Below are 24,740 nucleotides of genomic sequence, written 5' to 3'. Positions count from 1 at the left end.
TCAATATTTTAGCGTAATTCATCATTAGAAATGAAGTTTTGCCCCCTTTTTCTTCTTTATATCCTTCGGTTGTCACTAAAAACTGAAAATCTATATTTTAAAAAAAAACTATCTTATCCAAAATTAGAGCCTGGGCTATCATGGCCACAACGACTGACCTTAGCCAGAAGACAACCAAATCCAAATAAATCTTGTTAAACAGTGTGTTGTTTTACACTTTTTGATGTTCCCAATTATTCGTTTTACTAGAAATTTATGACGATAAGATAACTTAGAACTCAAATTTCTACCACCGTTTGATGATCCTTTTTTGAACAACTTTCAAATATAAACCTATAAAAATTAAGTTAATATGATCAAGAGCATTAGATTGAGCTTCTAAACATCTTTTTACGGTGTTACAGTTGGCTGATAGTTCTAATGATGTCGTATAGGGGAGATGGGCAAGGGGCTTAAATACCCTTTTCAGAGTATTTTCATTAAAAAAATGCCCTTTTTATGTTTTGATTAAAAAATTGAAGAAAGCAACACATTTGCCCCCCCCTCCCAAGAGATAGTTTTTGGGGGGAAGGGACGAGAGGGCACATGCCCTGGGTGAAGAAATTTTAGGGATACAAAATTTCAAGTAAATAATATAACATTTATAGTCATTCAGCAATTATTGAAACTTTATTTTGATTAAAGTAGTGCGTAGTTGGCAGTAAATATAAATAAATTGAATCCAAAATGTTCAGTTTTCTCTTATCTTTCCCCGTATAAAGTAAGAAAAGTGAAATTGAAATAAATTATAATTTTTTATAATAAATGCAAAATTTGTTAAATTTAGCCCAAAAATGTTTAAGAGAGAGGGGGGCGCTAATCAAGATTTTGCCCCCGGCGCAATTGTGGCCACAACCGCCACTGCACACAAGGTACTGAAAACCCCATTTTGAATCCCCCTCTAAATTGTTGCGAATTAACATCTTTCGCATAGAAATAGCTTAGCTGCTGAAACCAGCCTAGCTCTGTTAGTCAGAAGATGATTTACGGATCTAATTAAGGGGACTGAGACGAGAAGTACACAGGATGTAGAACTGTAGATCTCAAGTGTAGGGTTTTTGATCATCATGGTTGTGGTGGTACTCTTGATATATTCCAATTATTTCATTCCAGAAATAACACCCGAAGTGCCATTTTTGGGTGCCGCATGGCACTTTATGATGGCATCGTCAATTCAAACTTATAAAAAGCACATAGATATAAAATTAGCAATCAAATGAATCCTTAAATAGCTCTGAATGATATTTCAATACGCAAATAGCGGCAGAGGAAAAAAACTCCATGCAAAAAAGTAATTTTCCTTGTTTTTCAAGGTGGGGTCGTAATGTTCTTAATAAGGGTTTTCAAGTATGCTGATTTCAACGGGGTAATTTTTCTTCATTTCGATTTAAGGACATTTTGGGGCAGGAGAGGAGTCAGCTCTTTTCTTAATTTCAATGAATTTGTTTTCAAAATAAAATTTTACTACGACGAATAATTGAAACAATAGTTACCATTCCTGAATCTTCAACAAATGGCAAAATTTTTTGGCTAGAATTTTTGTTGTAAACCCTTTTTCAAACTTTGGGTTACTATGGGCGCTGGACCAGGTTCGTGGTTAACAAGTCGTTGCACTATATACAAACATGGGCTATGCATGACAGCATGCTGTGTACATACTACAGAGGTACAAAGGTGAAACTCGAGACATGGACGCAAGACTAATTATCGGCTCGGACGCCCTATCGGCTCGGAAATGGTAGGAATAATAAAGACTTGATCTGAGGAATAAAGAGGTCAATATTTCAGACATATAGCAGGCAGCCTTTTAAATAATCTATAACAGAGCTAAGAACTAACAAACCTTGAAAAATCGTGCATAGATAGATCATTTAGAAATAGTCCGGACGCCACCATACCATCCAAATTGTTCATGACTGGTGTGCCTAGGAAAACAATCATCTTCCATTCATCCAGAAAAAGCATTTGACCTGAAAACGATTGATGTTGCTTATTCAAATGGAAATATATTCTAAGCGTAAAGTACCCCTGAATGTTATTTCAAATAATGAAAAATTCCAGTTAATGAAATACAAATGTTGATATGACGGGAGTCACAAGCCTGAAGGCTTAGGGCTCCCAAGTTATGCCCTGGGGCATATATGGTTCTTATGAAAGGGATTCTAACTATAAACTTCAGAGAGGGCTCATTTGATTGGAAGTTGAAAGTTCAAACTCACTTTTTAATAGTCAAAAGAGACCCGAGGGCAACTTGCCCTCCCCCCCGCCACGCCTTCTTTTTCCAAACCCATCTCATGAAAATTTTGAGATAAACAGTTTGTTAAATATAGTTCAAAGTTCGTATAAGAAAACCTCTGGTGTCAATACAACCCCCCAGGTCCAGGAGAAGGCGTTCTAAATTATGTCCTAAAGCCATGTATGGTTCTTATGAAAGAGATGCTCGTATAAACTTCATAGAGGGCTCATTTGATTGGAAATTGAAAGTTAAATTCACTTTTTAAGAGTCAAGAGAGTTAAGGGTGACTGTCTCCCCCATTCCCTCTTTCCCCCAAACCCGTCCACTACAAATTTTGAGATAGCCAGTTTATAGAAAATTGTTCAAAAATTAGATAACAAAAACTCCGGTGTCAACACAACCCCACAGGGCCTGGGGGAAAGGTGATGTAACGGTTGTCCTGGGGGCGTATATGGTTCTTATGAAAGGGATGCTCGCATAAACTTCAGAGAGGGCTCATTTGATTGGACACTCAAATTTCTAGTTCACTTGTTAAGAGTCAGAAGATATCCGAGGGCAACTATCTCCCCCCCACACACCCTTTTTTCACCAAGCCCATCCGATTTTTAAAATAACCATTTTATTTAAAATAGTTCGAAGGTCAGATGAGAAAAACTCCTGTGTCGACGCAACCCCCCAGGGCCTGGAGACAGGCATTATGAGTAATCCTCTTGGGGCATATATAGTTCTTATGGAAGGGATGCTCGTATAAACTTTGGAGAGGGCTCATTTTATTGGAAATCGAAAGCTCTTGTTCACTTTTTAAGAGTCAATCGAGATTGGAGGAAAACTACCCTCCCCCCATGCCTTCTTTTTCCGAAGCCATCTGATGAAAATTTTGAGATAAAAATTTTGTTAAAAATAGTTCGAAGGTCAGATAAGAAAAACTCCGGCGTCAATGCAATCCCCCAGGGCCCAGGGGAAGGCGTTCCAAGTTATGTTCTAAAGGCATATATGGTTCTTATGAAAAGGATGCTCGTATAAACTTCATAGAGGGTTCATTTGATTGGAAATTGAAATTTGTAATTCACTTTTTTAAGAGTCAAGAGACTTAAAGGCAACTAGCCCCCCACGTCCTTTATCCCCAAACCCATCCGCTACAAATTTTGAGATAGCCAGTTTTTTGAACATTGTTCAAAAATTAGATAACAAAAACTCTGATGTCAACACAACCCCCCAGGGTTCGGGGGTAGGCGTTGTAAGTGTTGTCCTGGGGGCGTATATGGTTATTATGAAAGGGATGCACGTAAAAACTTCAGAAAGGGCTCATTTGATTGGAAATTGAAAGTTCTAGTTCCCTTTTTAAGAATCAAAAGATATGCGAGGGCAAATTCCCCCCCCCCCCAAACACCCTTTTTTCCCCAAGCCAATCCGATAAAACTTTTAAAATAGCCATTTCATTAAAAATAGATAAGAAGAACTCCTGTGTAGACGCACCCCCCTGGCCCTGGCCCAGAGGCAGGCATTATAAGTAATGCTCTGGGGGCATATATAGATCTTACTGAAGAGATGCTCCTATAAACTTCGGAGAGGGCTCATTTGATTGGAAATTGAAAGTTCTTGTTCACTTTTTAATATTCCAAAGGGATCGGAGGGCAATTAGTCTTCCCCTCCACGCCCTAAATGCATCAGATAAAAATTTTGAGATAGACATTTTGTTAAAGTAGTTCAAAGTTCTGATAACAAAAAACTCCGGTGTCGACACAGCCCACCAGGGCCCAGGGATAGGCGTTGTAAGTTATGCCCTGGAGGCATATATGGTTGTTATTGATGCTCGTATAAACTTCATAGAAGGCTCATTTGATTGGAAATTGAAAGTTTTAATTCACTTTTTAAGAGTTAAAAGTGATCGGAGGGCAGCTAACCTTCCCCCACACTCCATTTATTTTTTCCCCGAGGCACTTGATATAAAAGGGGTCGTTGTATAAAACTTCAAAAGGGGCTAATTCGATTGGAAATCGAAAGTTCTAGTGCCCTTTTTAAGAGTTAAAAGTGATCCGAGGGTAGCTAGCCCCCCCCCCCAAGCCCTTTTTTCCACAAATGCATCTGATAAAAAAATTAAGGTAGCCATTTTGTTAAAAATAGTTCAAAAATCATATGACAAAAACTTCTTTACGTATGGCCATTCCGTTAAAAATAGTTCAAAGGTCAGATAAGACAAACTTCCATGTCGACGAAACCCCCCAGGGCCTGGGGTAGGCGTTGTAAGTATGGCTCTGGGGGCATAAATGGCTCTTATGGAAGGCATACTCGCATAAACTTCGGAGAGGGCTCATTTGATTGGAAATTGAAAGTTCTAGTTCACTTTTAAAGAGTCAAAAGATATTGTAGGGCAAATAGCTCCCCCCCTCCTCCATGCCCTCTTTTCCTCAAACACATCCGATAAGAACTTTGAGATAGCCATTTTTTTTAAATAGTTCAGAGATCATATAATGAAAATTCCGGGGTCGACACAACCCCCCAAGGCCCATAGGCAGGCGTTGAAAGTAATGCTCTGGGGACATATATAGTTCTTACGGAAGTGATGCTCGTATAAACTTTGGAGAGGGCTCATATGATTGGAAGTTGGAAGTTCTTGTTCACTCTTTAAGAGTCAAAAGAGATCGGAGGGCAACTAGCCCCCACTCCTCTACACGCCCTATTTTCCTCAAACCCATCCGATAAGAACTTTGAGAGAGCCATTATTTTCAAAATCCTTCAAAGATCAACTCCGGGGTCGACAAAATCCTTCAGGGCCGGGGTCGGCTTTGCAAGTTATGCATGGGGGGGCATATACAGCTGTTGTGGAAGGGAATCTATTATAAACTTGAGAGAGGGCTCATTTGATTGGAAATTGAAATTTTTAGTTCAGTTTTCAAGAGTCAAAAAAGACCAGAGGGCAACTATCCCCCCATGCCCCTTTTCCCCCACACGCATCCGATAAAAATTTTGAGATAGCCATTTTGTTAAAAATAGTTCAAAGTTCAGATAAAGAAAAACTCGGGTGTTGACACAACCACGCAGGGCCCGGAGGCAGGCGTTGCAAGTTGTGCCCTGGGGACATATATGGTTCTTATGGAAGGGATGCTCGTATAAACTTCAGAGAGGGCTTATTTGAATGGAAATTGAAAGTTCTAGTTCCATTTTTAAGAGTCTAAAGAGGTCGAAAGGCTTCTAGCCCCCTTCCACGCCCTTTTTTCCCCAAACCCATGTGATAGAAATTGTGAGATAGCCATTTTTTTAAAAAATAGTTCAAAGGCCAGATAACAAAAACTCCGGTGTAGACAAAATCCTTCAGGGCCCGGGGTAGGCGTTGCAAGTTATGCCTGGGGTCATATATACCTGTTGTGGATGGGAATCCCGTATAAACTTCAAAGAGAGCTCATTTGATTGGAAATTGAATGTTCTAGTTCAGTTTTTGAGAGCCAAAAGAGATCAGACGGCATCTATCCCACCCACGCCCCTTTTCTCCCAAATGCAACCGATAAAAATTTTGAGATAGCCATTTTGTTAAAAATAGTTCAGAGGTCAGACAAAAAAAACTCTGGTGTGGGCACAACCACCCAGAGCCTGGGGCAGTTATTGCAAGTTATGCCCTGGGGGCATGTATGGTTATTATGGAAGGGATGCTCGTATAAACTTCAGAGAGGGCTTATTTGAATTGAAATTGAAAGTTCTTGTTCAATTTTTAACAGTCAAAAGAGATCGGAAGGCCCTTCCCCCCCCTCCCATGCCCTTTTCCCCCAAACCCATCAAATAAAAATTTTGAGATAGCCATTTTCATCGAAAAACTCCGGTGTCGACACAACCCCCCAGGGCCCGTGGAGCAGGCATTGTAAGATATGTCCTGGGGCCGAATATGGTTCTTATGAAAGGGATGCTCGTATGAACTTCAGAGAGGGCTCATTTGAATGGAAATTAAAAGTTCTAATTTATTTTCTCAGAGTAAAAAAAGATCGGAGGGATACTAGCTCCTCCCACCCTCCACGTCTTTGGGTTAATTGGATGGATAAACCCATCAGATAAAATTTGAGGTGACCATTTTGTTAAAAATAGTTCAAACGTCATATACTAAAACTCCGGGTTCGACACAACCCCCAGGGCTCAGGGACAGGCGTTGTAAGTTACAATGTGGGGATATATATGGTTATTACAGATGGGATGCTCCTATAAACTTCAGAGAGAGTTCATGTGATTGAAAATAGAAAGTTCTAGTTCACTTTCAAAGAGTCAAAAGAGACTGAAGGGAAATTAGTCTCCTCCCCCACGCCCTTTTGCCCCAAACCCATCCGATAAATATTTTGAGATAGCCATTTTGTTAAAAATAGTTTAAACATAAGATTAACAGATAATAAAAACTCTGAGGCGGATACAAACCCATTTTTTCACTTTTGTATTGTTCTTTTAATACCAGTTTTGATACTTTGATGAACATTTGATTTTTTTTTAAACGTTTGATTCTGAAATAAGAAATTTTTTAAAATCTTGAAACTTTTTTCAATCAAAAACGAATAAAAATTAATTTAAAAAAAATTACCCAAAAATAAGTTTTTCAAAGAAAAGTTAAGGCCATTTAAACTTAAGCTCAGCGGATACAAATAACTGTTAAAATTCAAACTCAAAACGACCAGAAACCACTGTTACAGAATAAATGAAACCCAAAATGAACAGAAATTAAATAAACAATCATAGCAAAAAACCTACAACAAGTAATGATATTAATGAATAAATAGATCTTAAAGCGAGTAATGCTTAGATTGAATATGAAAATCAAGCTTAAAACGAAAAAAAAACATTATGCTATTGAAGTGTAAATGAAACTTAAAGTGAACAGAAATTAAATAAACAATCAATTCAAATAAACATACAAGAGATATAAATGTAAATGAATAAATAAATCTTAAAACAGGTGAAACTTAAATTGAATATGCAAATCAAGCATCAAACGAACAAAAATCACTACAAACAAGAGTTTGGCTATAGCCTCCTTCTTTTACAGTAAAAATCAAAAACCTACCGCGTCATTGGGGCTTTACTGAAAACTATATGCGTCTTGAAGAGACTTGAAAAGTATAAACAACATCAAATGGAATATTTGATGTATAATGATATGAATTGTTGAAAGATCCATCAGTTCAAGAATTTAGTTAACAGTAATTTTAGTTTTATTTTCAATGCTCTAAGAACTGGACAAGAAAATATTTGTAATATAATTCGTTTTCAGTTAAGCGCCAATGACGCAGTAGGCTTTTATTTTTTATTTACAGTTAAGGAAGAGGTCAGTATCCGAAGTCTTGTTTGTATTGAAACTATATTCGTCTTGAACAACTTTAGAAAGAGTTAATAAATTAAATTGAATATTTGGTGTATAAGTATATTAATTAATGAAAGCTCATCAGTTCAAAATTTCACAATAATTTTAATGTTTATTTTCAATATTAAGTACAAGAGAAAATATTTGTCATAAAATTGGTTTTCAGTAAAGCGGCTTTGACGCAGTAGGTTATAAACTTTTACAGTGAGAGAAGGAGGCGATACCCAAAATCTTGTTTATAGTGACTTTTGTTCGTTTCAAGCTTGATTTACATTTTTAATTTAAGTTTCACTCGTTTTAAGTTTTATTTATTCATTTACATTAAGATATATTGTATGTTTGTTTGCGTCGATTGTTTATTTAATTTCTGTCCGTTTTAAGTTTCATTTATACTTCAATAGCAAAATAGTTTTTTCGTTTTAAGCTTGATTTTCATATTCAATCTAAGCATTACTCGCTTTAAGATCTATTTATTCATTGATATCATTACTTGTGGTATGTTTTTTGCTATGATTGTTTATTTAGTTTCTGTTAGTTTTGGGTTTCATTTAATCTTTAATAGTCATTTCTGGTCGTTTTGAGTTTGAATCTTAAAAGGTATTTGTATCTGCTGAGCTTAAGTTTAAAATGGCCTTTTCTTTTCTTTAAAAAAATTATTTTTCGGACAGTTTTTTAATTAATATGTAAACAATGGGCAAAGTTCATAGCTTGCAGCCCTTCCCCCGTGGACTATGGGGGATCAAGTCATCCTCAAAGAAGTATTTATTAAATTTTCGACTATGCTGAAAAAAATAACTATCTCAAAATTTTGATCAGGTGACTTCTGGAAAAAAAATTAGTGTGGAAGGGGGCCTAGTTGCCCTCTAAATTTTTTGGTCACTTGAAAAGGGTACTAGAACTTTTAATTTTTGTTTGAGTGAGCCATCTCGCGATATTCTAGGACTACTGCATCGATACGATGACCCCTGGGAGAAAAAGTAAATCAATAAACGCGCATCTTCTGTCAAAAATTACAAAATTCCACATTTGTGTAGATGGGAGCTTGAAACCTCTTCAGTAGGGCTGTCTGATACGCTGAATCTGATGGTGTGATTTTCATTGCTCCTTAGTTACAGTTCGTTACCATGAACTCTCCGATAGCTTTATATTAGTTTTAATTTCACATCTTCATCAGCGCCCTGCACCCTGCGTCGAACGTACCAGACAGATCTCCGTAACCTGTACACATCAATCCAACCTCAGTGGGAGGACATAGTTACAGCAGCAAACCTGTGGGAAGATTGGTGGCTCCTTCTTGATTCCCTGGGTGCCTCTGGAGGCACAGACGGATCTAAGGTAAGGTGAGGTCTTCATCAGCACCTAATATAGTAGATATTTTGAAATTTCATTGAAAGAGGAGTTTATATACTTTATAGTAACATAAATGAATAAATAAATTTCATCCATTAATTAAAAACATCTAATCAATAAATTTAAGCAGTGTTTAATTACAATAAAAAAATCAAATTGGATTTCTAATTAGATGGTAATCCATGTCTTTGAAAAGTGTTGTTTTCCAGCATAATTCAGCAGCGATTTTCATAAATATAAGAATGAAGGAAACAGTTCAATTTATTCCAAAGTGAGTAAGATTTTAGCTTGACTGAAAGAAAAATCAAATTCATGGTAAGTGATATGTTCTTGAAAGAACTTAATAAACATAATGAGGATCTCTGGTCTTGACTAGCTGACATAACAAGGCATTGGCTATAATGAAAAAAAAAAATGCATACTGGCTAATGAGATTTTTCTTAGGTGTCACCATCATCGTAATATGATATGAAAATTAACAAGTAACCTGTTTGCCATTCGTAAAATTTAATCACTAAATTTTTCCCAAATTTGAAGAGATAATTACTGGGAAAAAGTAAATAAGTTTTCATAATTATCTTACTTAAGATACTTGAAATATTGACCATAACATTTAGGCTACTAGAGAGAGACTACTTTTTGTTCATTTCTCACAATTAGTATTCGATCGATTATGTGATTCCTTGAAAATTTTAAAAGGCTCTAGAGTTTTTAAATCTAAAGTTGAAAAAAGGAAAAAAATATTTAGGCGTCTTAATGAAAAAAATACAAACCTTTAAGGTGAAGCTTTCTCTCTATATCCATTTCCACTCCTTCACCACTAAAAGGCATCACTTCTTGGCAAGAAAGATGTGATGGAGTAGGTGATTTCCCTCTTAAGTCCCATATTGATTGAGCAGTCATTAGTTCAAAAATGTTGTTCCTCCGGGCTAAAATCTGTTTAGATAAAAAACACAAATAACACTTTGCTGTTTTAATTGTTTAAGGACCGACCGTTGATCACGAGTTACAAACAATTCGGTGTGCACTGAATATGCATGGTTTCAAAATTTCATGAGTATAGAAGATATGAAATTTAAATATGATGCATTTTACTGAGACAGTATTGCGACATCAGTTTAACACAAAATAACATACACTTTATCTTTTTTTTATGGAAATATAGCACAACGTTATGCAAATGCTCAGTAAAGGAGTTAAACCAAAAAAAGTTTGGTTCCAGCAGACAATTATAACTTTGAACTGACAAATGAAATGAAATTAATTTATTTACAATTTTCAGGAATCATTCTAGTTTCAATTGACCAATCAAATTTTTGTTAAAACCCCCCAAAAATTCTACATTTTATACAACTATATTTACATGATTTTTATAATGTTAAAAATCCTTTTTTGATCTTTGTATGCAAGATTATGTCTATAACATTTGCTACTACAGTGTTATAGAAAAATTGATTTTTCATAAAAAAATCGATACTATGTATAAAGTTATTCTTTTTTATTATGAAAGATTTTAAATACATCAATTTCCTTTCAAATGAGCCATCAAACAGCTCTCTATGATGTTCCAGTGCCCCGCTACATTTGGAGGAAAAGAAAGAAAAACAAAAGGTGCCGAATGCAGAATATCGTAGTTCAAGCAAATTTTCTTGTTTTTAGGCCAATAGATTTTCCTCGCTATTCAAGCCAAGGGACGGTAAGTTTCCTATAAAGGGGTTTTGGACAAGGTGGATTTAATATTTTTTGTTCTGGTTTTGATCTGACACTATTTTAGGAGCTCTGGGCTATTGTATTTCTTAGTATTGGACGTGATTGTCTCTTACTATTTTGCAAGCTACCACTGCAACAAGGATAGGTTGCTATTTGTTCTTTACTGAAAAACAAAATAACAACCAAAATAGAACAAAATGAAAGTTCAACCAGTATTGAAAGGATCAATCGTAGTCCAAATCTTAATAGCCCGTGGTTTCCAAGAATTATAACTGGTAATTGGAGTAAAAGGATTTCCCTGGTTTTCAAGACAATTTCTCAATCAGGTTTTCTTTTGAAACGAAAGGAAATTTCATTTTAATTAAAATTCCTATTTATTATGGATATAAAGTCATTAATTGGAGTTCCAGTAAGACTCAGGCTATATTTAACTTCATTTCTTTTGATATTGCTAATTAATAGCTACTGAATTGTGGAAGAGAATATACTGCCTAAATTATATTACATCGCCAATTTGAGATTGTGTATGTCTTCTTGGGGTAAATAAGTAAAGTGTAGGTGAGAGGTGTCGAACCGTGAAAATGAAGGGGAGGAGGCAAGAATTTTTTTTGACTATTTTGATGAAGGCACAAAAGAATGTGTTTTTACAATTTTCTTGTGGAGTAAGGCAATTTTTTTTGATTTTTCAAAAGAAAATAGTAAAACGGGCATTTGTCAAAAAGTAGGAGGGAAATACAATCTGGTAGTGGGACTATGCCCCTCCCCCCCAATAGGGATCTTTGGCGTTGTCTATTTCATCTATAACAGAATTTCACATTATTTTCTGTTTTTTAGGATCTTGCATTGGTTTATTATTTGAAACTAACTGTGCATTTTTTTTAAGGTGTTATCATAACATACTCATTATATAATTTGGAAAGTTTTACTTTAAAAACTATTGATTATGGATGATACTTTGTTAGCCAAAGTACCTCTTTTTATATCAGAGGCAACGCTATAGCGTTGCCAGTAGTAAAGGCCATACGGCTCCAAGTTTTTATTATTTATTTATTTATTTTTTTTCCCAGAGGCACTTCATGTAGAAGGGGTCGTCGTAAAAACTTCAAAGGGGGCTTATTCGATTGGAAATCGGGAGTTCTAGTTCCCTTTTTAAGGGTAAAAAGTGATTGGGAGGCAACTAACACCCCTTCCACGCCCACCGTTTCCCCAAACACATCCAATCAAAATTTTGAGATAGCCATTTTGTTCTACGTAGTTAGTTTCCAGATAGAAATTATATTTTTGAGGAGAACACTCCCCCACAGCCCTCAGGGCAAGGGTTGTAAGCTATGCCCTAGAGTATATAAGGTTTTTATAGAAAGTGTTGCCGTAGAAACTTCAAAAAGGACTCATTGGATTAGAAATTTAAATGGCTAGTTTCCTTTTGGCACAAAATGGCTATCTCAAAGTTTTGATTTGATGCTTTTGGGGAAATGGTGGGCGTGGAAGGGGTGTTAGTTACCTTCTAATCACTTTTGACTATTAAAAAGGAAACTGGCCATTTAAATTTCCAATAGAATGAGCCCTTTTTGAAGTTTTTTCGACAACACTTTCTATAAAAACTTATATGCCCCAAGGGCATAAATTCCAACCCTTGCCCTGAGGGCTGAGGGGGAGTGTCATCCCCAAAAACAAAATTTCCAAACCTTTTCAACTAATTCGAACAAAATGGCTATATCAAAATTTTGATTGGATGTGTTTGGGGAAATGGTGGGTGTGAGAAAGGTGTTAGTTATATTCCAATCACTTTCGACAATTAAAAAGGGCACAAGCCCTTCTAATTTAACATTGAATGAGTCCTTTTTGAAGTTTCTACAACATAGATATCTATAAAAACCTTATATGCCCCCAAGGCATATTTTACAACCCTTGCCCTGAGGGCTCTGTGGAGGTAATCATCCTCAAAGACCTAATTTCTAAAATTTTTAACTACGTTGAACAAAATGGCTATCTAAAATTTTGATTGAATGTGTTTGGGGACAAATTTGGCGTGAGAGAGGGGTTATTTGCCCTCCAATCACTTTCGACTCTTAAAAATGGCACTAACCCTTTGAATATCCAATCAAATCAGCCCTTTTTCAAGTCTCTACGACAAAACTTTCAATAAAAACCTTATATGCCCCCAGGGCATATCTTACAACCCTTAACCTGAGGGCTGTGGGGGGAGTGTCATCCTCAAAGACGTAATTTCCGGACCTTTCAACTACTTTGAACAAAATACTATCTCAAACTTTTGATTGGATGTGTCTGGATAAATTGTGGGCGTGGTAGGGGTGTTAGTTGCCTTCCGATCACTTTCGACTATTAAAAGGGGCATTAGCCATTTCAATTTCCAATCAAATGAGCCATTTTTTTCTACGAGAACAGTTTCTACGAGAACACTTTGTATAAAACCTTATATGCCCCCAGGGCATAACTTACAACCCTTGCCCTGAGGGATGTGGGCGGTTTGTTATTCTCAAAGACCTAATTTCCAAAATTTTCAACTACGTTGAACAAAGTGGCTATCTCAAAATTTTGATTGGATGTGTTTGGGGAAATGGTGGGCGTGGAAACGGTGTTAGTTGCCTTCCAATCACTTTCGACTATTAAAAAGGGCACTATCCATTCAATTTCCAATTGAATTAGCCCTTTTTGAAGTTTCCACGACAACTCCTTCGATACGAAGTGCCCTGGTATGGAAAAAAAAAGTTCGATACGTAGTCCCCCAAAAATGTTTGGGGGGATAGTGGGTGTGAGAGGTGGGTTAGTTGCCTTCCAATTACTTTCAACTATTTAAAAGGGCACTAGCCCTTTAAATTTCCAATCGAATGAGCCCTTTTTCAAGTTTTTACGACAACGCTTTCAATAAAAAACTTAAATGCCTCCGGGGCATAACTTACAACCCATGCCCTGAAGACTCTGGGGGAGTGTCCAGCTCAAATATACAATTTGCGGACCTTTCAACTACGTTGAACAAATTAACTATCTCAAAATTTTAACTGGATTTGTTTGGGGAAATGGTGGGCGTGGAAGGGGTGTTAGTTGCCCTCCAATCACTTTCGACTATTAAAAAGGGCACTAGCCCTTTCAACTTCGAATCGAAGGAGTCATTTTTGAAGTTTCTACGACAACACTTTCTATACAAAACTTACATGCCCCAAGGGCATAACTTACAACCCTTGCCCTGAGGGCTCTGGAGGGTTTGTCATCCACAAATATCTCGTTTCCAGAATTTTCAACTACATGAACAAAATGGCTATCTCAAAATTTTGATTGGATATGCTTGGGGAAAAGGTGGGCGCGAGAGAGGGGTCAGTTGCCCTCCAATCACTTTCGACTATTAAAAAGGGCACTAGCACTTTTAATTTCCAATCTAATGAGCCTTTTTTGAAGTTTCTACGACAACGCTTTCTATAAAAATCTCGAAAGCCCCCAGGGCATAACTTACAACCCTTGTCCTGAGGGCTGTGGGGGAATGTTCTCCTCAAAAACATAATTTCTATTTGGAAATCAACTACGCTGAACAAATAGGATATTTCAAAATTTTGATTGGTTGTGTTTGGGGAATGGTGGGCGTGAAAGGGGTGGTATTTGCCTTCCAATCACTTTCGACTATTAAAAAGGGTACAAGCCATTCCAATTCGCAATCGAATGAGCCATTTTCGAAGTTTTGTGACAACTCCTTCGTTACGAAGTGCCCTGGTCTAAAGAAAAAATAAATAAATAATACATTGTGCCAACATTGTTATTTACTTAGGCAGCGCTACTGTGCTGCCTATGATATTGTCTTTTGCTCTTAATATTGAAAATAAACATTAAAATTATAGTAAAATGTTGAACTGATCAGCTTTCAGCAATTAATATCATTATAAATCAAATATTCAGTTCAATTTTTTAGTTCTTTCTAAAGTTGTTCGAGACGAAGATAGTTTCATTGCCAACGAACAGAAATTGTTCTATATATACATAAGGGTTCCTTTCCCAATCCTCGCTTTTAACGCTGAAGTCTTAAAGCTCTTTAAATATCTCTTGTGGAAGTTCAACGGCCATTGTGCCTCAGGAATCGTAAAAGGGGCAGCCCCCCTCTTGTTTGGAATAGTTTCTGTTTGTTTTAAGTTTGTTTTAGAGTTTGAGTACTGCCTCTTTGCTTAACTATAAATAAAACCAAAAGCCTACTGCGTCATTGGCGCTTCCCTGAAAACGAATTGTATTACAAATATTTTCTTTTGTACTTAATATTGAAAACAAACATTAAAGTTACAGTAAAAGTTTGCACTGATGAACTTTCAGCTATTAATATCATTATACATCAAATATTCAGTTTAATTTATGAGTTTATTCTAAAATTGTTCAAGACCCCTAAAATTGTCCCCTTCCTTAACTGTAAAAACCATAAGCCTACTGCGTCATTGGCGCTTATGAAAACAAATTATATTCCAAATATTTTCTTTCCCAGTTCTTACAGCATTGAAAATGAAAATAAAATTACAGTGAAACAAAATTTTGAACTGATGGATCTTTAAACAATTAATATCATTATATATCAAATATACAGTTTGACTTTGTTTATACTTTCCAAGACTGTTCAAGACACATATAGTTTTCAGTAAAGCGCCAATGACGCAGTAGGTTTTAGACCTTTACAGTGAGAGAAGGAGGCGATACCCAAACTCTTGTTTGTAGTGATTTTTGTTCGTTTCAAGCTTGATTTGCAAATTCAATTTAAGTTTCATTCGTTTTAAGATTTATTTATTCATTTACATTAATATATATTATATGTTTGTTTGCATTGATTGTTTATTTAATTTTTGTTCGTTATTTTTCGGAATTAAAAAAAAAAAATTATTGAAACATATATTCAAGTTCACTCGTATGTTCAATCTAAATTCTTGCTCTAGATTCCTTTGAACCAAACCTTGAATCATAGGCAACGCACTAGCACTGACTTAGAAAAGAGTGAATTTTCTTTCTTTTGCTACATTGTCAGAAGGGTTGGTAGAAACTTAGGATCTTCTCATCTATATTTGAAATTTATATGCCTTTTTAGGAGAGTGTAAAGTAAATGGAGGGTGACTAGTTCCTTCCCCTGTCCTTTTGTTGCTCCTGGGAGCATCCCGTAAATCCAATGACATCTGTTAAAATATCCAGATCGCCAATATTTAAGGTAGTTGAAACTTCTAATAAATATGCCCCGAATTGCAATAGCCCATGTCAACAATGAGCTAGGGTCCTAGCCTACTTACTTATATCCCCCAATATCTTATGGCTTGTAAAGCAGCAGCAGTTGATTTTCCCTTCTGGTGATACTAAGCTAAGAACTATAGCTCGTTGACGAATACACGCAAACCTATCCCATCAGCTTCTAAGTAACGATCAGTCGTCGACCGCTGTCTACCACTCTTCTGGAAACCTGGAGGGATCCAGCACCAAAAATAGTATGAAAGTCATGTTTTTGTCTGTTCCGAGTCAGTTATCCCCAGTGCTGTCATCTTCTTCATCTGACTTTATCAGTTTTTGCAGTTGCTTAGTATTAGACCTGATCTAATTATTAATTTCGCTATCAGTCGAGCTAATCGCAAGTATTCTTGGAAGACAATTATTTTCATCGCTTTAGAAAGACTTCAAGATATGTATCCGTACATCAATATGGACATTACATTGCTGTTGAATAGGCCTAGTTTCAGCTTCAAAGAGTATTTGCTATATTATCTGAACTTTATTTAATTGAGATAATACTGCACGTAGCCTACATTTACAATTTGATGCTTGATCTCTCCTTCACGCCGCCCTTTTGAACTACTGTGCTATGAAGGCACTTGAACCCAATAACTTCCTTGATTTTACTTTGCACAATTTTCAAACGTGTTACAAGCGAAGTGATACTGCCATTTGACATAAATCTCCCCACATCTTGCTTACATTGACCTGCAGACTGTTTTAGAGGAGTTTGAAACTAAATCTTCAATATTCAGTTGTACATCTTCTGTTAATAAGCAACAAGAGCTATGTATTCGGTGAAATTACAGCAGTAATAGAGCCCCTAAAAGTTTAATTATACGCCACCAAAGAATTTGTAAGATCTCAAAACGGAATCTATAATTATGGCAAAGAAAGTTGGAGATAGCAGGCATTCTTGCCTCAAACCAGACACAAGAGCAAACCACACTGTCTCTCCATGTACAGTATGCACTGCAAATATCTGTCCTTCTTATGGGGCTTTGATCATCTATGTAATTTTCTCTGGGATTCTATAAACCAAAAGAATTTCCCTTTTGGCTTTGCGATGGACTGAATCAAAGGGTTTCAAAAGTCAGTGAAAACCAAAAATATTTTACCTGTTATTCCTTTGATTTTTCAACAGTACCCAAAGGCTGAAGATTAGGTCACAACACAATGGGTTCTATCGAAACTAGTGTTGTTCGTCTCTTAATCTAGGGTCTACTTGCTTTTGTATTCTATCTGATATGGTTTGGTACAAAATGTTACTTCAAATCACGGGAAATATTTTTCCTCTCTAATTACTGCGTACCTATTCTTTTCCTTTCTTGAAAATTTTGGCGATCAGACCTTTCTTTCATTCAGATGGGAGAGGTTCAGCACCCCCATCATTGTCAGTAGTTTAAAAAGAGGTTCTTTATCAGCCTTTTTGTCGTATTAAAGTGGGTCTTTGGGTTGTCGTAGTAGCCATACGGAAGCAAATTGCTAAAGAGTGCTGTCAACTGCATTACAAAGTATTGGCCCTGAATATATGTCAAGATTAAAATTTGGTATATCTTGGATGCCATGAGGTTCTTGTGGATGAGGTGGTTGAGAAAACTCACGAAATATATTTGCCACCATTCTTTCACTTCTTCTTGAATGGTCAGAAGCTGATGGTTTACTTCAAATGGGCATACATATGTTCGGGTGCCTACTATCTTTTTGGTTAGTCTTTATACGGTTCTACTGTCTCCACGGCCAGCAATTCATTCGGACTCAGCTTCTAGATTCTCAACGTAGACTTGTTTGTCCCTTCTTGCAGACTTCTTTGTTTCTTTGAAGGGTCCTAAATTATATAATTGCCCCATTTTTCACAGATAAGTTAGAATGGCAAATAGGTTTCATCTTCGCAGTTCGGTTGGCATGAAACTTTCAGGGATCATTCTTGGACCCAGGGAATCCAAGATTTTTGTTAGGAAGGGTTCGGTTCTAAGGAATCCGAACTGGAAATAATAATTTTTTTTCCCAAATGGTTTTTCTAATACACAAGAATAAATTTAAGTTTTGGCACGGGCCCCCAAAACGGTGACCCGAAAATGGATCATTAGCTTGTTATTGGCTTGTAATTTATATCTATTGAAGAAATTTAAACATTATTTTATCACGACTTATTTGCAGTTTTACAGAAAAACAACTACCGTTTCAGTAGGATTATTCTAAGATAATATTTTCGAAAACTGATGATAGTATTAACAATAACAGCACACAAACAACAATAAAGAAAGTAAAGGCTATATGAAACTTTTCCAACTTGTTTTTGCCTTACGGGAATCAAATGAATTTGCCCCGTTTGTATTTAGTCAAACTTCAAAGAATGTTACCCCTTGAGAAGAAGAAACAAAAATTTAATAACCAAGTGAGGATATAAATATTTTTACTCCAAAATTGGATTTCAAAGAATAAAGCCCTTTGAAATCCATTACGAATTTTCACGATAATGAATTGTAAAGTTAGTGAGTTAGCAACTAAGAAAACTTACTGACTATGGCTGTTTTTCGGAAGATTTTTTTTACCAATCCAATTTTTATATTTTAACCCAACTAAGATTAGCCCCCAAGTAATGGCAAGAAGTAATTGCAAAAAGAGTATTTTTTCAAGAATTTAGAGTTTGAAATTTTCAACCAATATTATGAATGACAGGCAAACCAGTAACGAGAAGGAAAACACTAGAATATACCCAATTAAAGCTACAGGGGCAGGATATACTCAACAAAACCTTACGTAAAGGAAAGCTTCGAAAACATAGGCTCAAGTGAGAAAGGGATTTTTTTTTGTGTGAGGCACCTGGAGAACAACGGCAACTTTTTAGTTTTAATGGTCGTTTGCTAAACCAGCATATATACTCTAGGCTTGGATTATCAATATTCTCTTGGTCCTTTGATATCAAAAAGCAAAAATCCTGGACATAAGAAACTATTCCAACTTCTCCCCATTTTATAGAAAATCAAAGTCACAGCAGGCTTAAAATCTCACTCATTAATGATAATTTTTTAAGGCTTCAGACTGGAAGTTTAACTAGTATATAACAGTAACACTTTTGGGCAAAGTCATTTTTTTCCACTTAGTCGTAGTAGGAGTAAAGACAGCGTTTAAGTGGCCAATGGTGTTGAAATAGTGAGTTCCATAGTTACTTTTGTGTCTTAGTATGTAACCACATTCAATTCCTGTTATTACTGTTAAAACAAAAATAGAGCAAATAAGTTTGATTATTGAACACTAAAACCTACATACAAACTTTAATATCACTAATCCTAGGGTTTTAGTTATTTTCTTGTTTTAAACTAACATTATATTATCCGTTTCAAAATTATGAAGCCCGTCTTTGCTGCATTTAAGTTTAAATAGTGGTCCAGATTCTACTGGAAGTAGCCTAACTTGAAGGCCAAAAAAAAAAAAATGATCAAACAAGAAAAAAAAAATCTATATTCTTACTGGGTAGGTGAGGCAGGGGTTAATCTAAAAATAGGATCATTCCAAACAGCGCAATAGCTCCAAGGGGTAAAGTTAGATTTGATATCTGACAAGCTTTGCCGTCTACTAGCCCTTCTTTTACTCTAATTAATAAAAAAACATGTTTTTTCAACTGAAAGTAAGGAACAACATTTAAACTCAAAACGAACAGAAATTGTTATATATATATATATAAGGGTTCCTTTCCCAATCCTCGCTTTTAACGCTAAAGTCTTAAAGCTCTTTAAATTATCTCTTGTTGAAATTCAACGGCCTTTGTACCTCAGGAGTCGTAAAAGGGGCAGCCCCCCTCTTGTTTGGAATAGTTTCCGTTTGTTTTAAGTTTTCATGTCTGTTCGTTTCTGTTCATTTTAAGTTCCTAATTTTCAGTTGAAATAACTTGTTTTTGTATTCAATTAATTAAAAAAAAACTTTTTAGAAAAGGAAATTTTTTAAAGAGCAGTAAAGAACAATATTAAATTCGAGACCGGCAGAAACAATAGTACGGGCGCCAAGACCTATAAATGTGACAGCTCCATGAAATCTATTACGCGCAATCTGATAGCAGTTTCTAGTCATATCAAACCCACTAATTACGATTATACCCGCAAATAGTAACCTCCGAGGGGTGCTTGACCCTTAAAAATGACCTGAAATATTTAATAGTACTATCTAGCGAGTTTCCCTTGCAGCCTATTATATGTTGGTCCTTTTAGCTGCACCTCAACATAAATGAGCAAAAATGTAAGCAAGTTCGTGATTAAAAAAAAACTGTTATTGCCTAGACGTTGTTTTTATTCGATAAATTGAATTAAGTGTCACCATTACTGCATTGAGAAATAGTTTATAATCGTTATAATGTTTAATCATTTGTAACCTACAAATAAACATCATCAACTGAATAGGAACAGTCCTGGTCAAGGTTAAAAATAAAACATTCAAATTTTAAATTTTCAAGAAACGTAGATAGTGGAAACTTAGCCGGAAAGGGTTTCGATAATAAAAAAGAAAAGAAAATTCAATACTTATTCAGTCTGGATAGCCTCTAAGAAAGAGGCTATCCAGTCAAAGAACCGTAAAAAATTTGATATAGATCATAAAATGAAAATATATTAATGGATAAAAAATCAAAAATAGTTATCATCATCAGAATCCGACACACATGCATTTCCACAACTACATAGCAAGAAACAATTTGTTATTCCTTCACAACCACAACGCGACCTGCAACCATTTGCACAAGTACAATATGGCGAGATTCTCTGGATCGAAAGTGGCCACTAAGGGAAGGAACTAGTTAATGGTATCACACCTTGGGCTTCGCTGAATACCCATCCGAAGCTGAAGGGGCTGTGGATAATTGGAAGGGGTTTTAGAGCCTGAAGCAGTATATGAAGTTGTAAAAGGACACGCTTTATATGGAAACGAAAAGTGTTGTCGACCGGCAGAATATTTTTTAGACCTTTCTTGCTATGGAAGAGATGCTTAAATCTTGCTATGATCTTGCTTAAATCAGCCGTAGCTTCCGATAATCCACTCGTCACACTTCCATTCAGAAATGGAATAAAAAAAAACTGGTCGTATCGCAACCACTCAAACAATGCAATAGAGCCAAAGAGGATAGCAATGAAGTTGGTGCCGATTTTGCCTCACAGTGAACTGGAATTATTTTTTCGGGAAACTGTACAAACAGCCCGGGATTTTGTTGCTGAGATAGTAAAGCCAGCTGTTGTTAATGTTGAAGCAAAATCACAATAATGCCTGTGTCATTAGCATGAACAATAACTTTCGATACATCTATTGCGTAAGCAAGATGCAACATGAAGCACTATATAAGTCTCGGCCTCCTTTTGGGCGCTTTCAAGCTCTGGAATAGCAACAGGAACTTCATTCATCTGGAGCCTCACCACGCTCTTTCTCTCCGAAAAGCCTCCTCCCTGAAAAATGCTGAAATCAGTTTTGAGAATGCACTGGTTCTTCCATTCTGCAAACACTAATTCATTATGTTTGCTTTACACTTGGAATTCTTGAGAAGAGCATCTAAGTTTTCAAGCATGATTGTCTCTGTCACAGAAATGTTTTTGTCAACAATTTATCGCCTCTTCGTTCATGACTCCCACTACTATCTTTGAGGCAGACAGAAGAGCCAGAGGGGTACATGTAATCAAAAAGTCCGCCATACCTATCTGCAACCACATGAAACTGTCGAGCGCCTGAAGGTGAAATATCCAGAAGTTACCGAAATATCCTCTGAGAGAAACATTTTAAAGTCTCTTTTTCAATTGGCTTCTGAGACCAAAAATATGCCATGAAATCAACAACCACTCCAATTTGGTTGCAGGATTGGTGGTCCGCTATTACAGTTGACCACGAGTCTACATTCAAATAGTTCTTGAATAGATCTAGCAAAATTGATTTTGTACCACTACGTAGTCTCGGAACGCCTTCTTTTTCATAAGCAGCGCAATAAAGCTGCCTAAGTTAAGACCGATGTTGGCACAATGTATTATTTATTTTTATATTTATTTTTTTTGGTCTTAGACCAGGACTTCGTATCGAAGGAATTGTCGTAGAAACTTTGAAAAGGGCTCATTGGAAATTAGAGTGGCTTGTGCCCTTTTTAATAGTTAAAAGTGATTGGAAGGCAACTAACACCCCCTCCACGCCCACCATTTCCCCAAACACCTCCAATCAAGACTTTGCGTTAGCCATTTTGTTCAGCGTAGTTGATTTCCAGATAAAAATTATGTTTTTGAGGAGGATACTCCCCCACCGCCCTCAGGGCAAGGGTTGTAAGCTATGCCTTGGGGGCATATAAGGTTTTTATAAAAGCGTTGTCGTAGAAACTTCAAAAAAAGGCTCATTCGATTGGAAATTCGAAGGGCTAGTGCCCTTTTTAATAGTCGAAAGTGATTGGAGGGCAACTAACCCCCCTCTCACGCCCACCTTTTCCCCAAACATATCCAATCAAAATTTTGAGATTTTGTTCAGCGTAGGTATAAGTTCGGGAAATTAGGTATTTGAGGATGACAGCCCCCCACAGCCCTCAGGGCAAGGGTTGTAGGTTATGCCCTGGGGGCATATAAGGTTTTTTATAGAATGCGTTGTGGTATAAACTTCAAAAAGGGCTGATTTGATTGGAAATTAAAACTGCTGGTGCCCTTCTTAATAGTTGAAAGTGATTGGAAGTCAACTAACACCTCTTCAACGCCCACCATTTAACCAAACACATCTAATCTACATTTTGAGATAACCATTTTGTTCAAAGTAGTTGAAAGGTCCGGAAATTATATCTTTGAGGATGACACTCCCCCACAGCCCTCAGGGCAAGGGTTGTAAGTTACGCCCAGGGGGGCATATAAGGTTTTTATGGAAAGCTTTGTGGTAGAAACTTGAAAAATGGCTCTTTCGATTGGAAATTCAAAGGGCTAGTGCCCTTTCTCACGTCTACCTTTTCCCCAAACACATCCAATCAAAATTTTTAGATAGCTATTTTGTTCAACGTAGTTAAAAGTTTTAGAAATTAGGTCTTTGAGGATGATAACCCCCCCCCCCCCAGAGCACTCGGGGCAAGGGTTGTAAGTTATGCCCTTGGGGCTTATAAGGTTTTTATAGATAGTGGTGTTGTAGAAACTTCAAAAATGGCTCATTCGATTGGAAATTAGAAGGGTTTTTGCCCTTTTTAATAGTCGAAAGGGATTGGGGGACAACTAAAACCCCTCTCACACCCATCATTTCCCCAAACAAAATTTTGAGATAGCCATTTTGTTCGACGTAGTTAACAATTCTATAAATTATGTTTTTGAGGATGACAGTCCCCCACAGCCCTCAGCACAATGGATGTAAGTTATGCCCTGGGGGCATTTAAGGTTTTTTTATAGAAAGTATTGTCGTAGAATCTTCAAAAAGGAGTCATTCGATTGGAAATTGAAATGGCTAGTGCCCTTCTTAATAGTCGAAAAGGATAGGATGGCAAGTAACCCCCTCGAATGCCCACCATTTCCCCAAACACATCCAATCAAAATTCTGAGATAGCCATTTTGTTCAACGTAGTTGAAAGGTCCGGAAATTATGTCTTTGAGGATGACAACCCGCTCAAAGCCGGCAGGTCAGTAGTATGTTACCTTATACTTCTACAAGGCCCCCGTACCAAACAGGTTTTTCTGGTAGGTAATTCTAATCTAGAGGTCAATACATCTTTCAAAGAGGAACGAGTACGCACTACTGGTCCTAGTGTGATTGATTGTTTGGAAAATTGCCTTTAGTCAAGACTAGTTTGTTAGGAATGTGTCGTTGCTAAAGCTAACTCTCATTGGAAAAAAGGGTTATAAAGCTTTTTGTTTTTGATAAGAATTTCACAATGAATTTATCGTTTGACGTGTGCATTTTTTTAAGAGCCAATCAGATGTAGTTTAATATAATATAAATTGATTTGCGTCTGGGATTTGAATAATATAAATGGTTATGTTATTTGTTTGCGTTTATAGGAATTCACAGGTTAGTTTCTTGCAGGCATAGTTATCCCAATGTTATTTGCTTGCATTTACAGGAATTCCCTAGTTATTTGATTGCCTGTATACGAACTCACATGTTATTTGCTTGCGTGTATATGAATTCCTACGTTCTTTGGTTGCGTGTATAGGAATTCACTTGTTATTTGATTGCATTCATAGGTACTCACATGTTATTTGCTTGCATGTATAGGAATTCCCATGTTATTTGCTTGCATGTATAGGAATTCCTATGTTATTTGCTTGCGTGTATAGGAATTCCCATGTTATTTGCTTGCATGTATAGGAATTCCCATGTTATTTGCTTGCATGTATAGGAATTCACAAGTTATTTGCTTGCATGTATAGGAATTCCCTTGTTATTTGCTTGCAGGTATAGGAATTCCCATGTTATTTGCTTGCTTGTATAGGAATTCACTTGTTATTTGCTAGCATGTATAGGAATTCCCAAGTTATTTGATTGCTTGTATAGGAAGTCCCATGTTATTTTCTTGCATGGATAGGAACTCCCATGTTAATTGCTTTGATGTATAGGAACTGCCAAGTTATTTTGATTGCGTGTATAGGAATTCCCATGTTATTTGCTTGCGTGTATAGGAATTCCCATGTTATTTGCTTGCATGTATACGAATTCCCCTGTTATTTGCGTGCATTTTTATGTACTCCCCTTTTTATTAGTTTCCCGTTTTGGTAATCCCTCTGTTTTTTGATTGCGTGTATAGTAATTCTCCTGTTTTTTGCTTGCATGTATAGAAATTCCCATGTTATTTGCGTGCGTGTATAGGAACTCCCTTGTTATTTGCTTGCATGTATAGGAATTCCCATGCTATTT

At 36.4% G+C, this 24,740-nt stretch overlaps 1 protein-coding gene across 1 annotated transcript in view; it reads right to left on the bottom strand.

Annotated features, from left to right (window-relative positions):
• Positions 1 to 24,740, bottom strand: part of LOC148955157 (soluble guanylate cyclase 88E-like) — a 262,557-nt gene that overhangs the window by 42,913 nt on the left and 194,904 nt on the right. Inside the window, exons 7-8 of the mRNA XM_089106273.1 lie at positions 9,731 to 9,893; positions 1,883 to 2,009 (exon numbers count right to left, since the gene is read on the bottom strand). Of these exons, the coding sequence (XP_088962399.1) occupies positions 1,883 to 2,009; positions 9,731 to 9,893 (290 nt within the window). The remainder of the gene's footprint in view (positions 1 to 1,882; positions 2,010 to 9,730; positions 9,894 to 24,740) is intronic.

The sequence above is a fragment of the Artemia sp. Qi Xiang Cuo genome, chromosome 2 (genome assembly GCF_049724085.1).
Source record: "Artemia sp. Qi Xiang Cuo chromosome 2, ASM4972408v1, whole genome shotgun sequence".
NCBI classification, from domain to species: domain Eukaryota; kingdom Metazoa; phylum Arthropoda; class Branchiopoda; order Anostraca; family Artemiidae; genus Artemia; species Artemia sp. Qi Xiang Cuo.
This window is presented reverse-complemented; position numbering and strand designations above follow the sequence as displayed.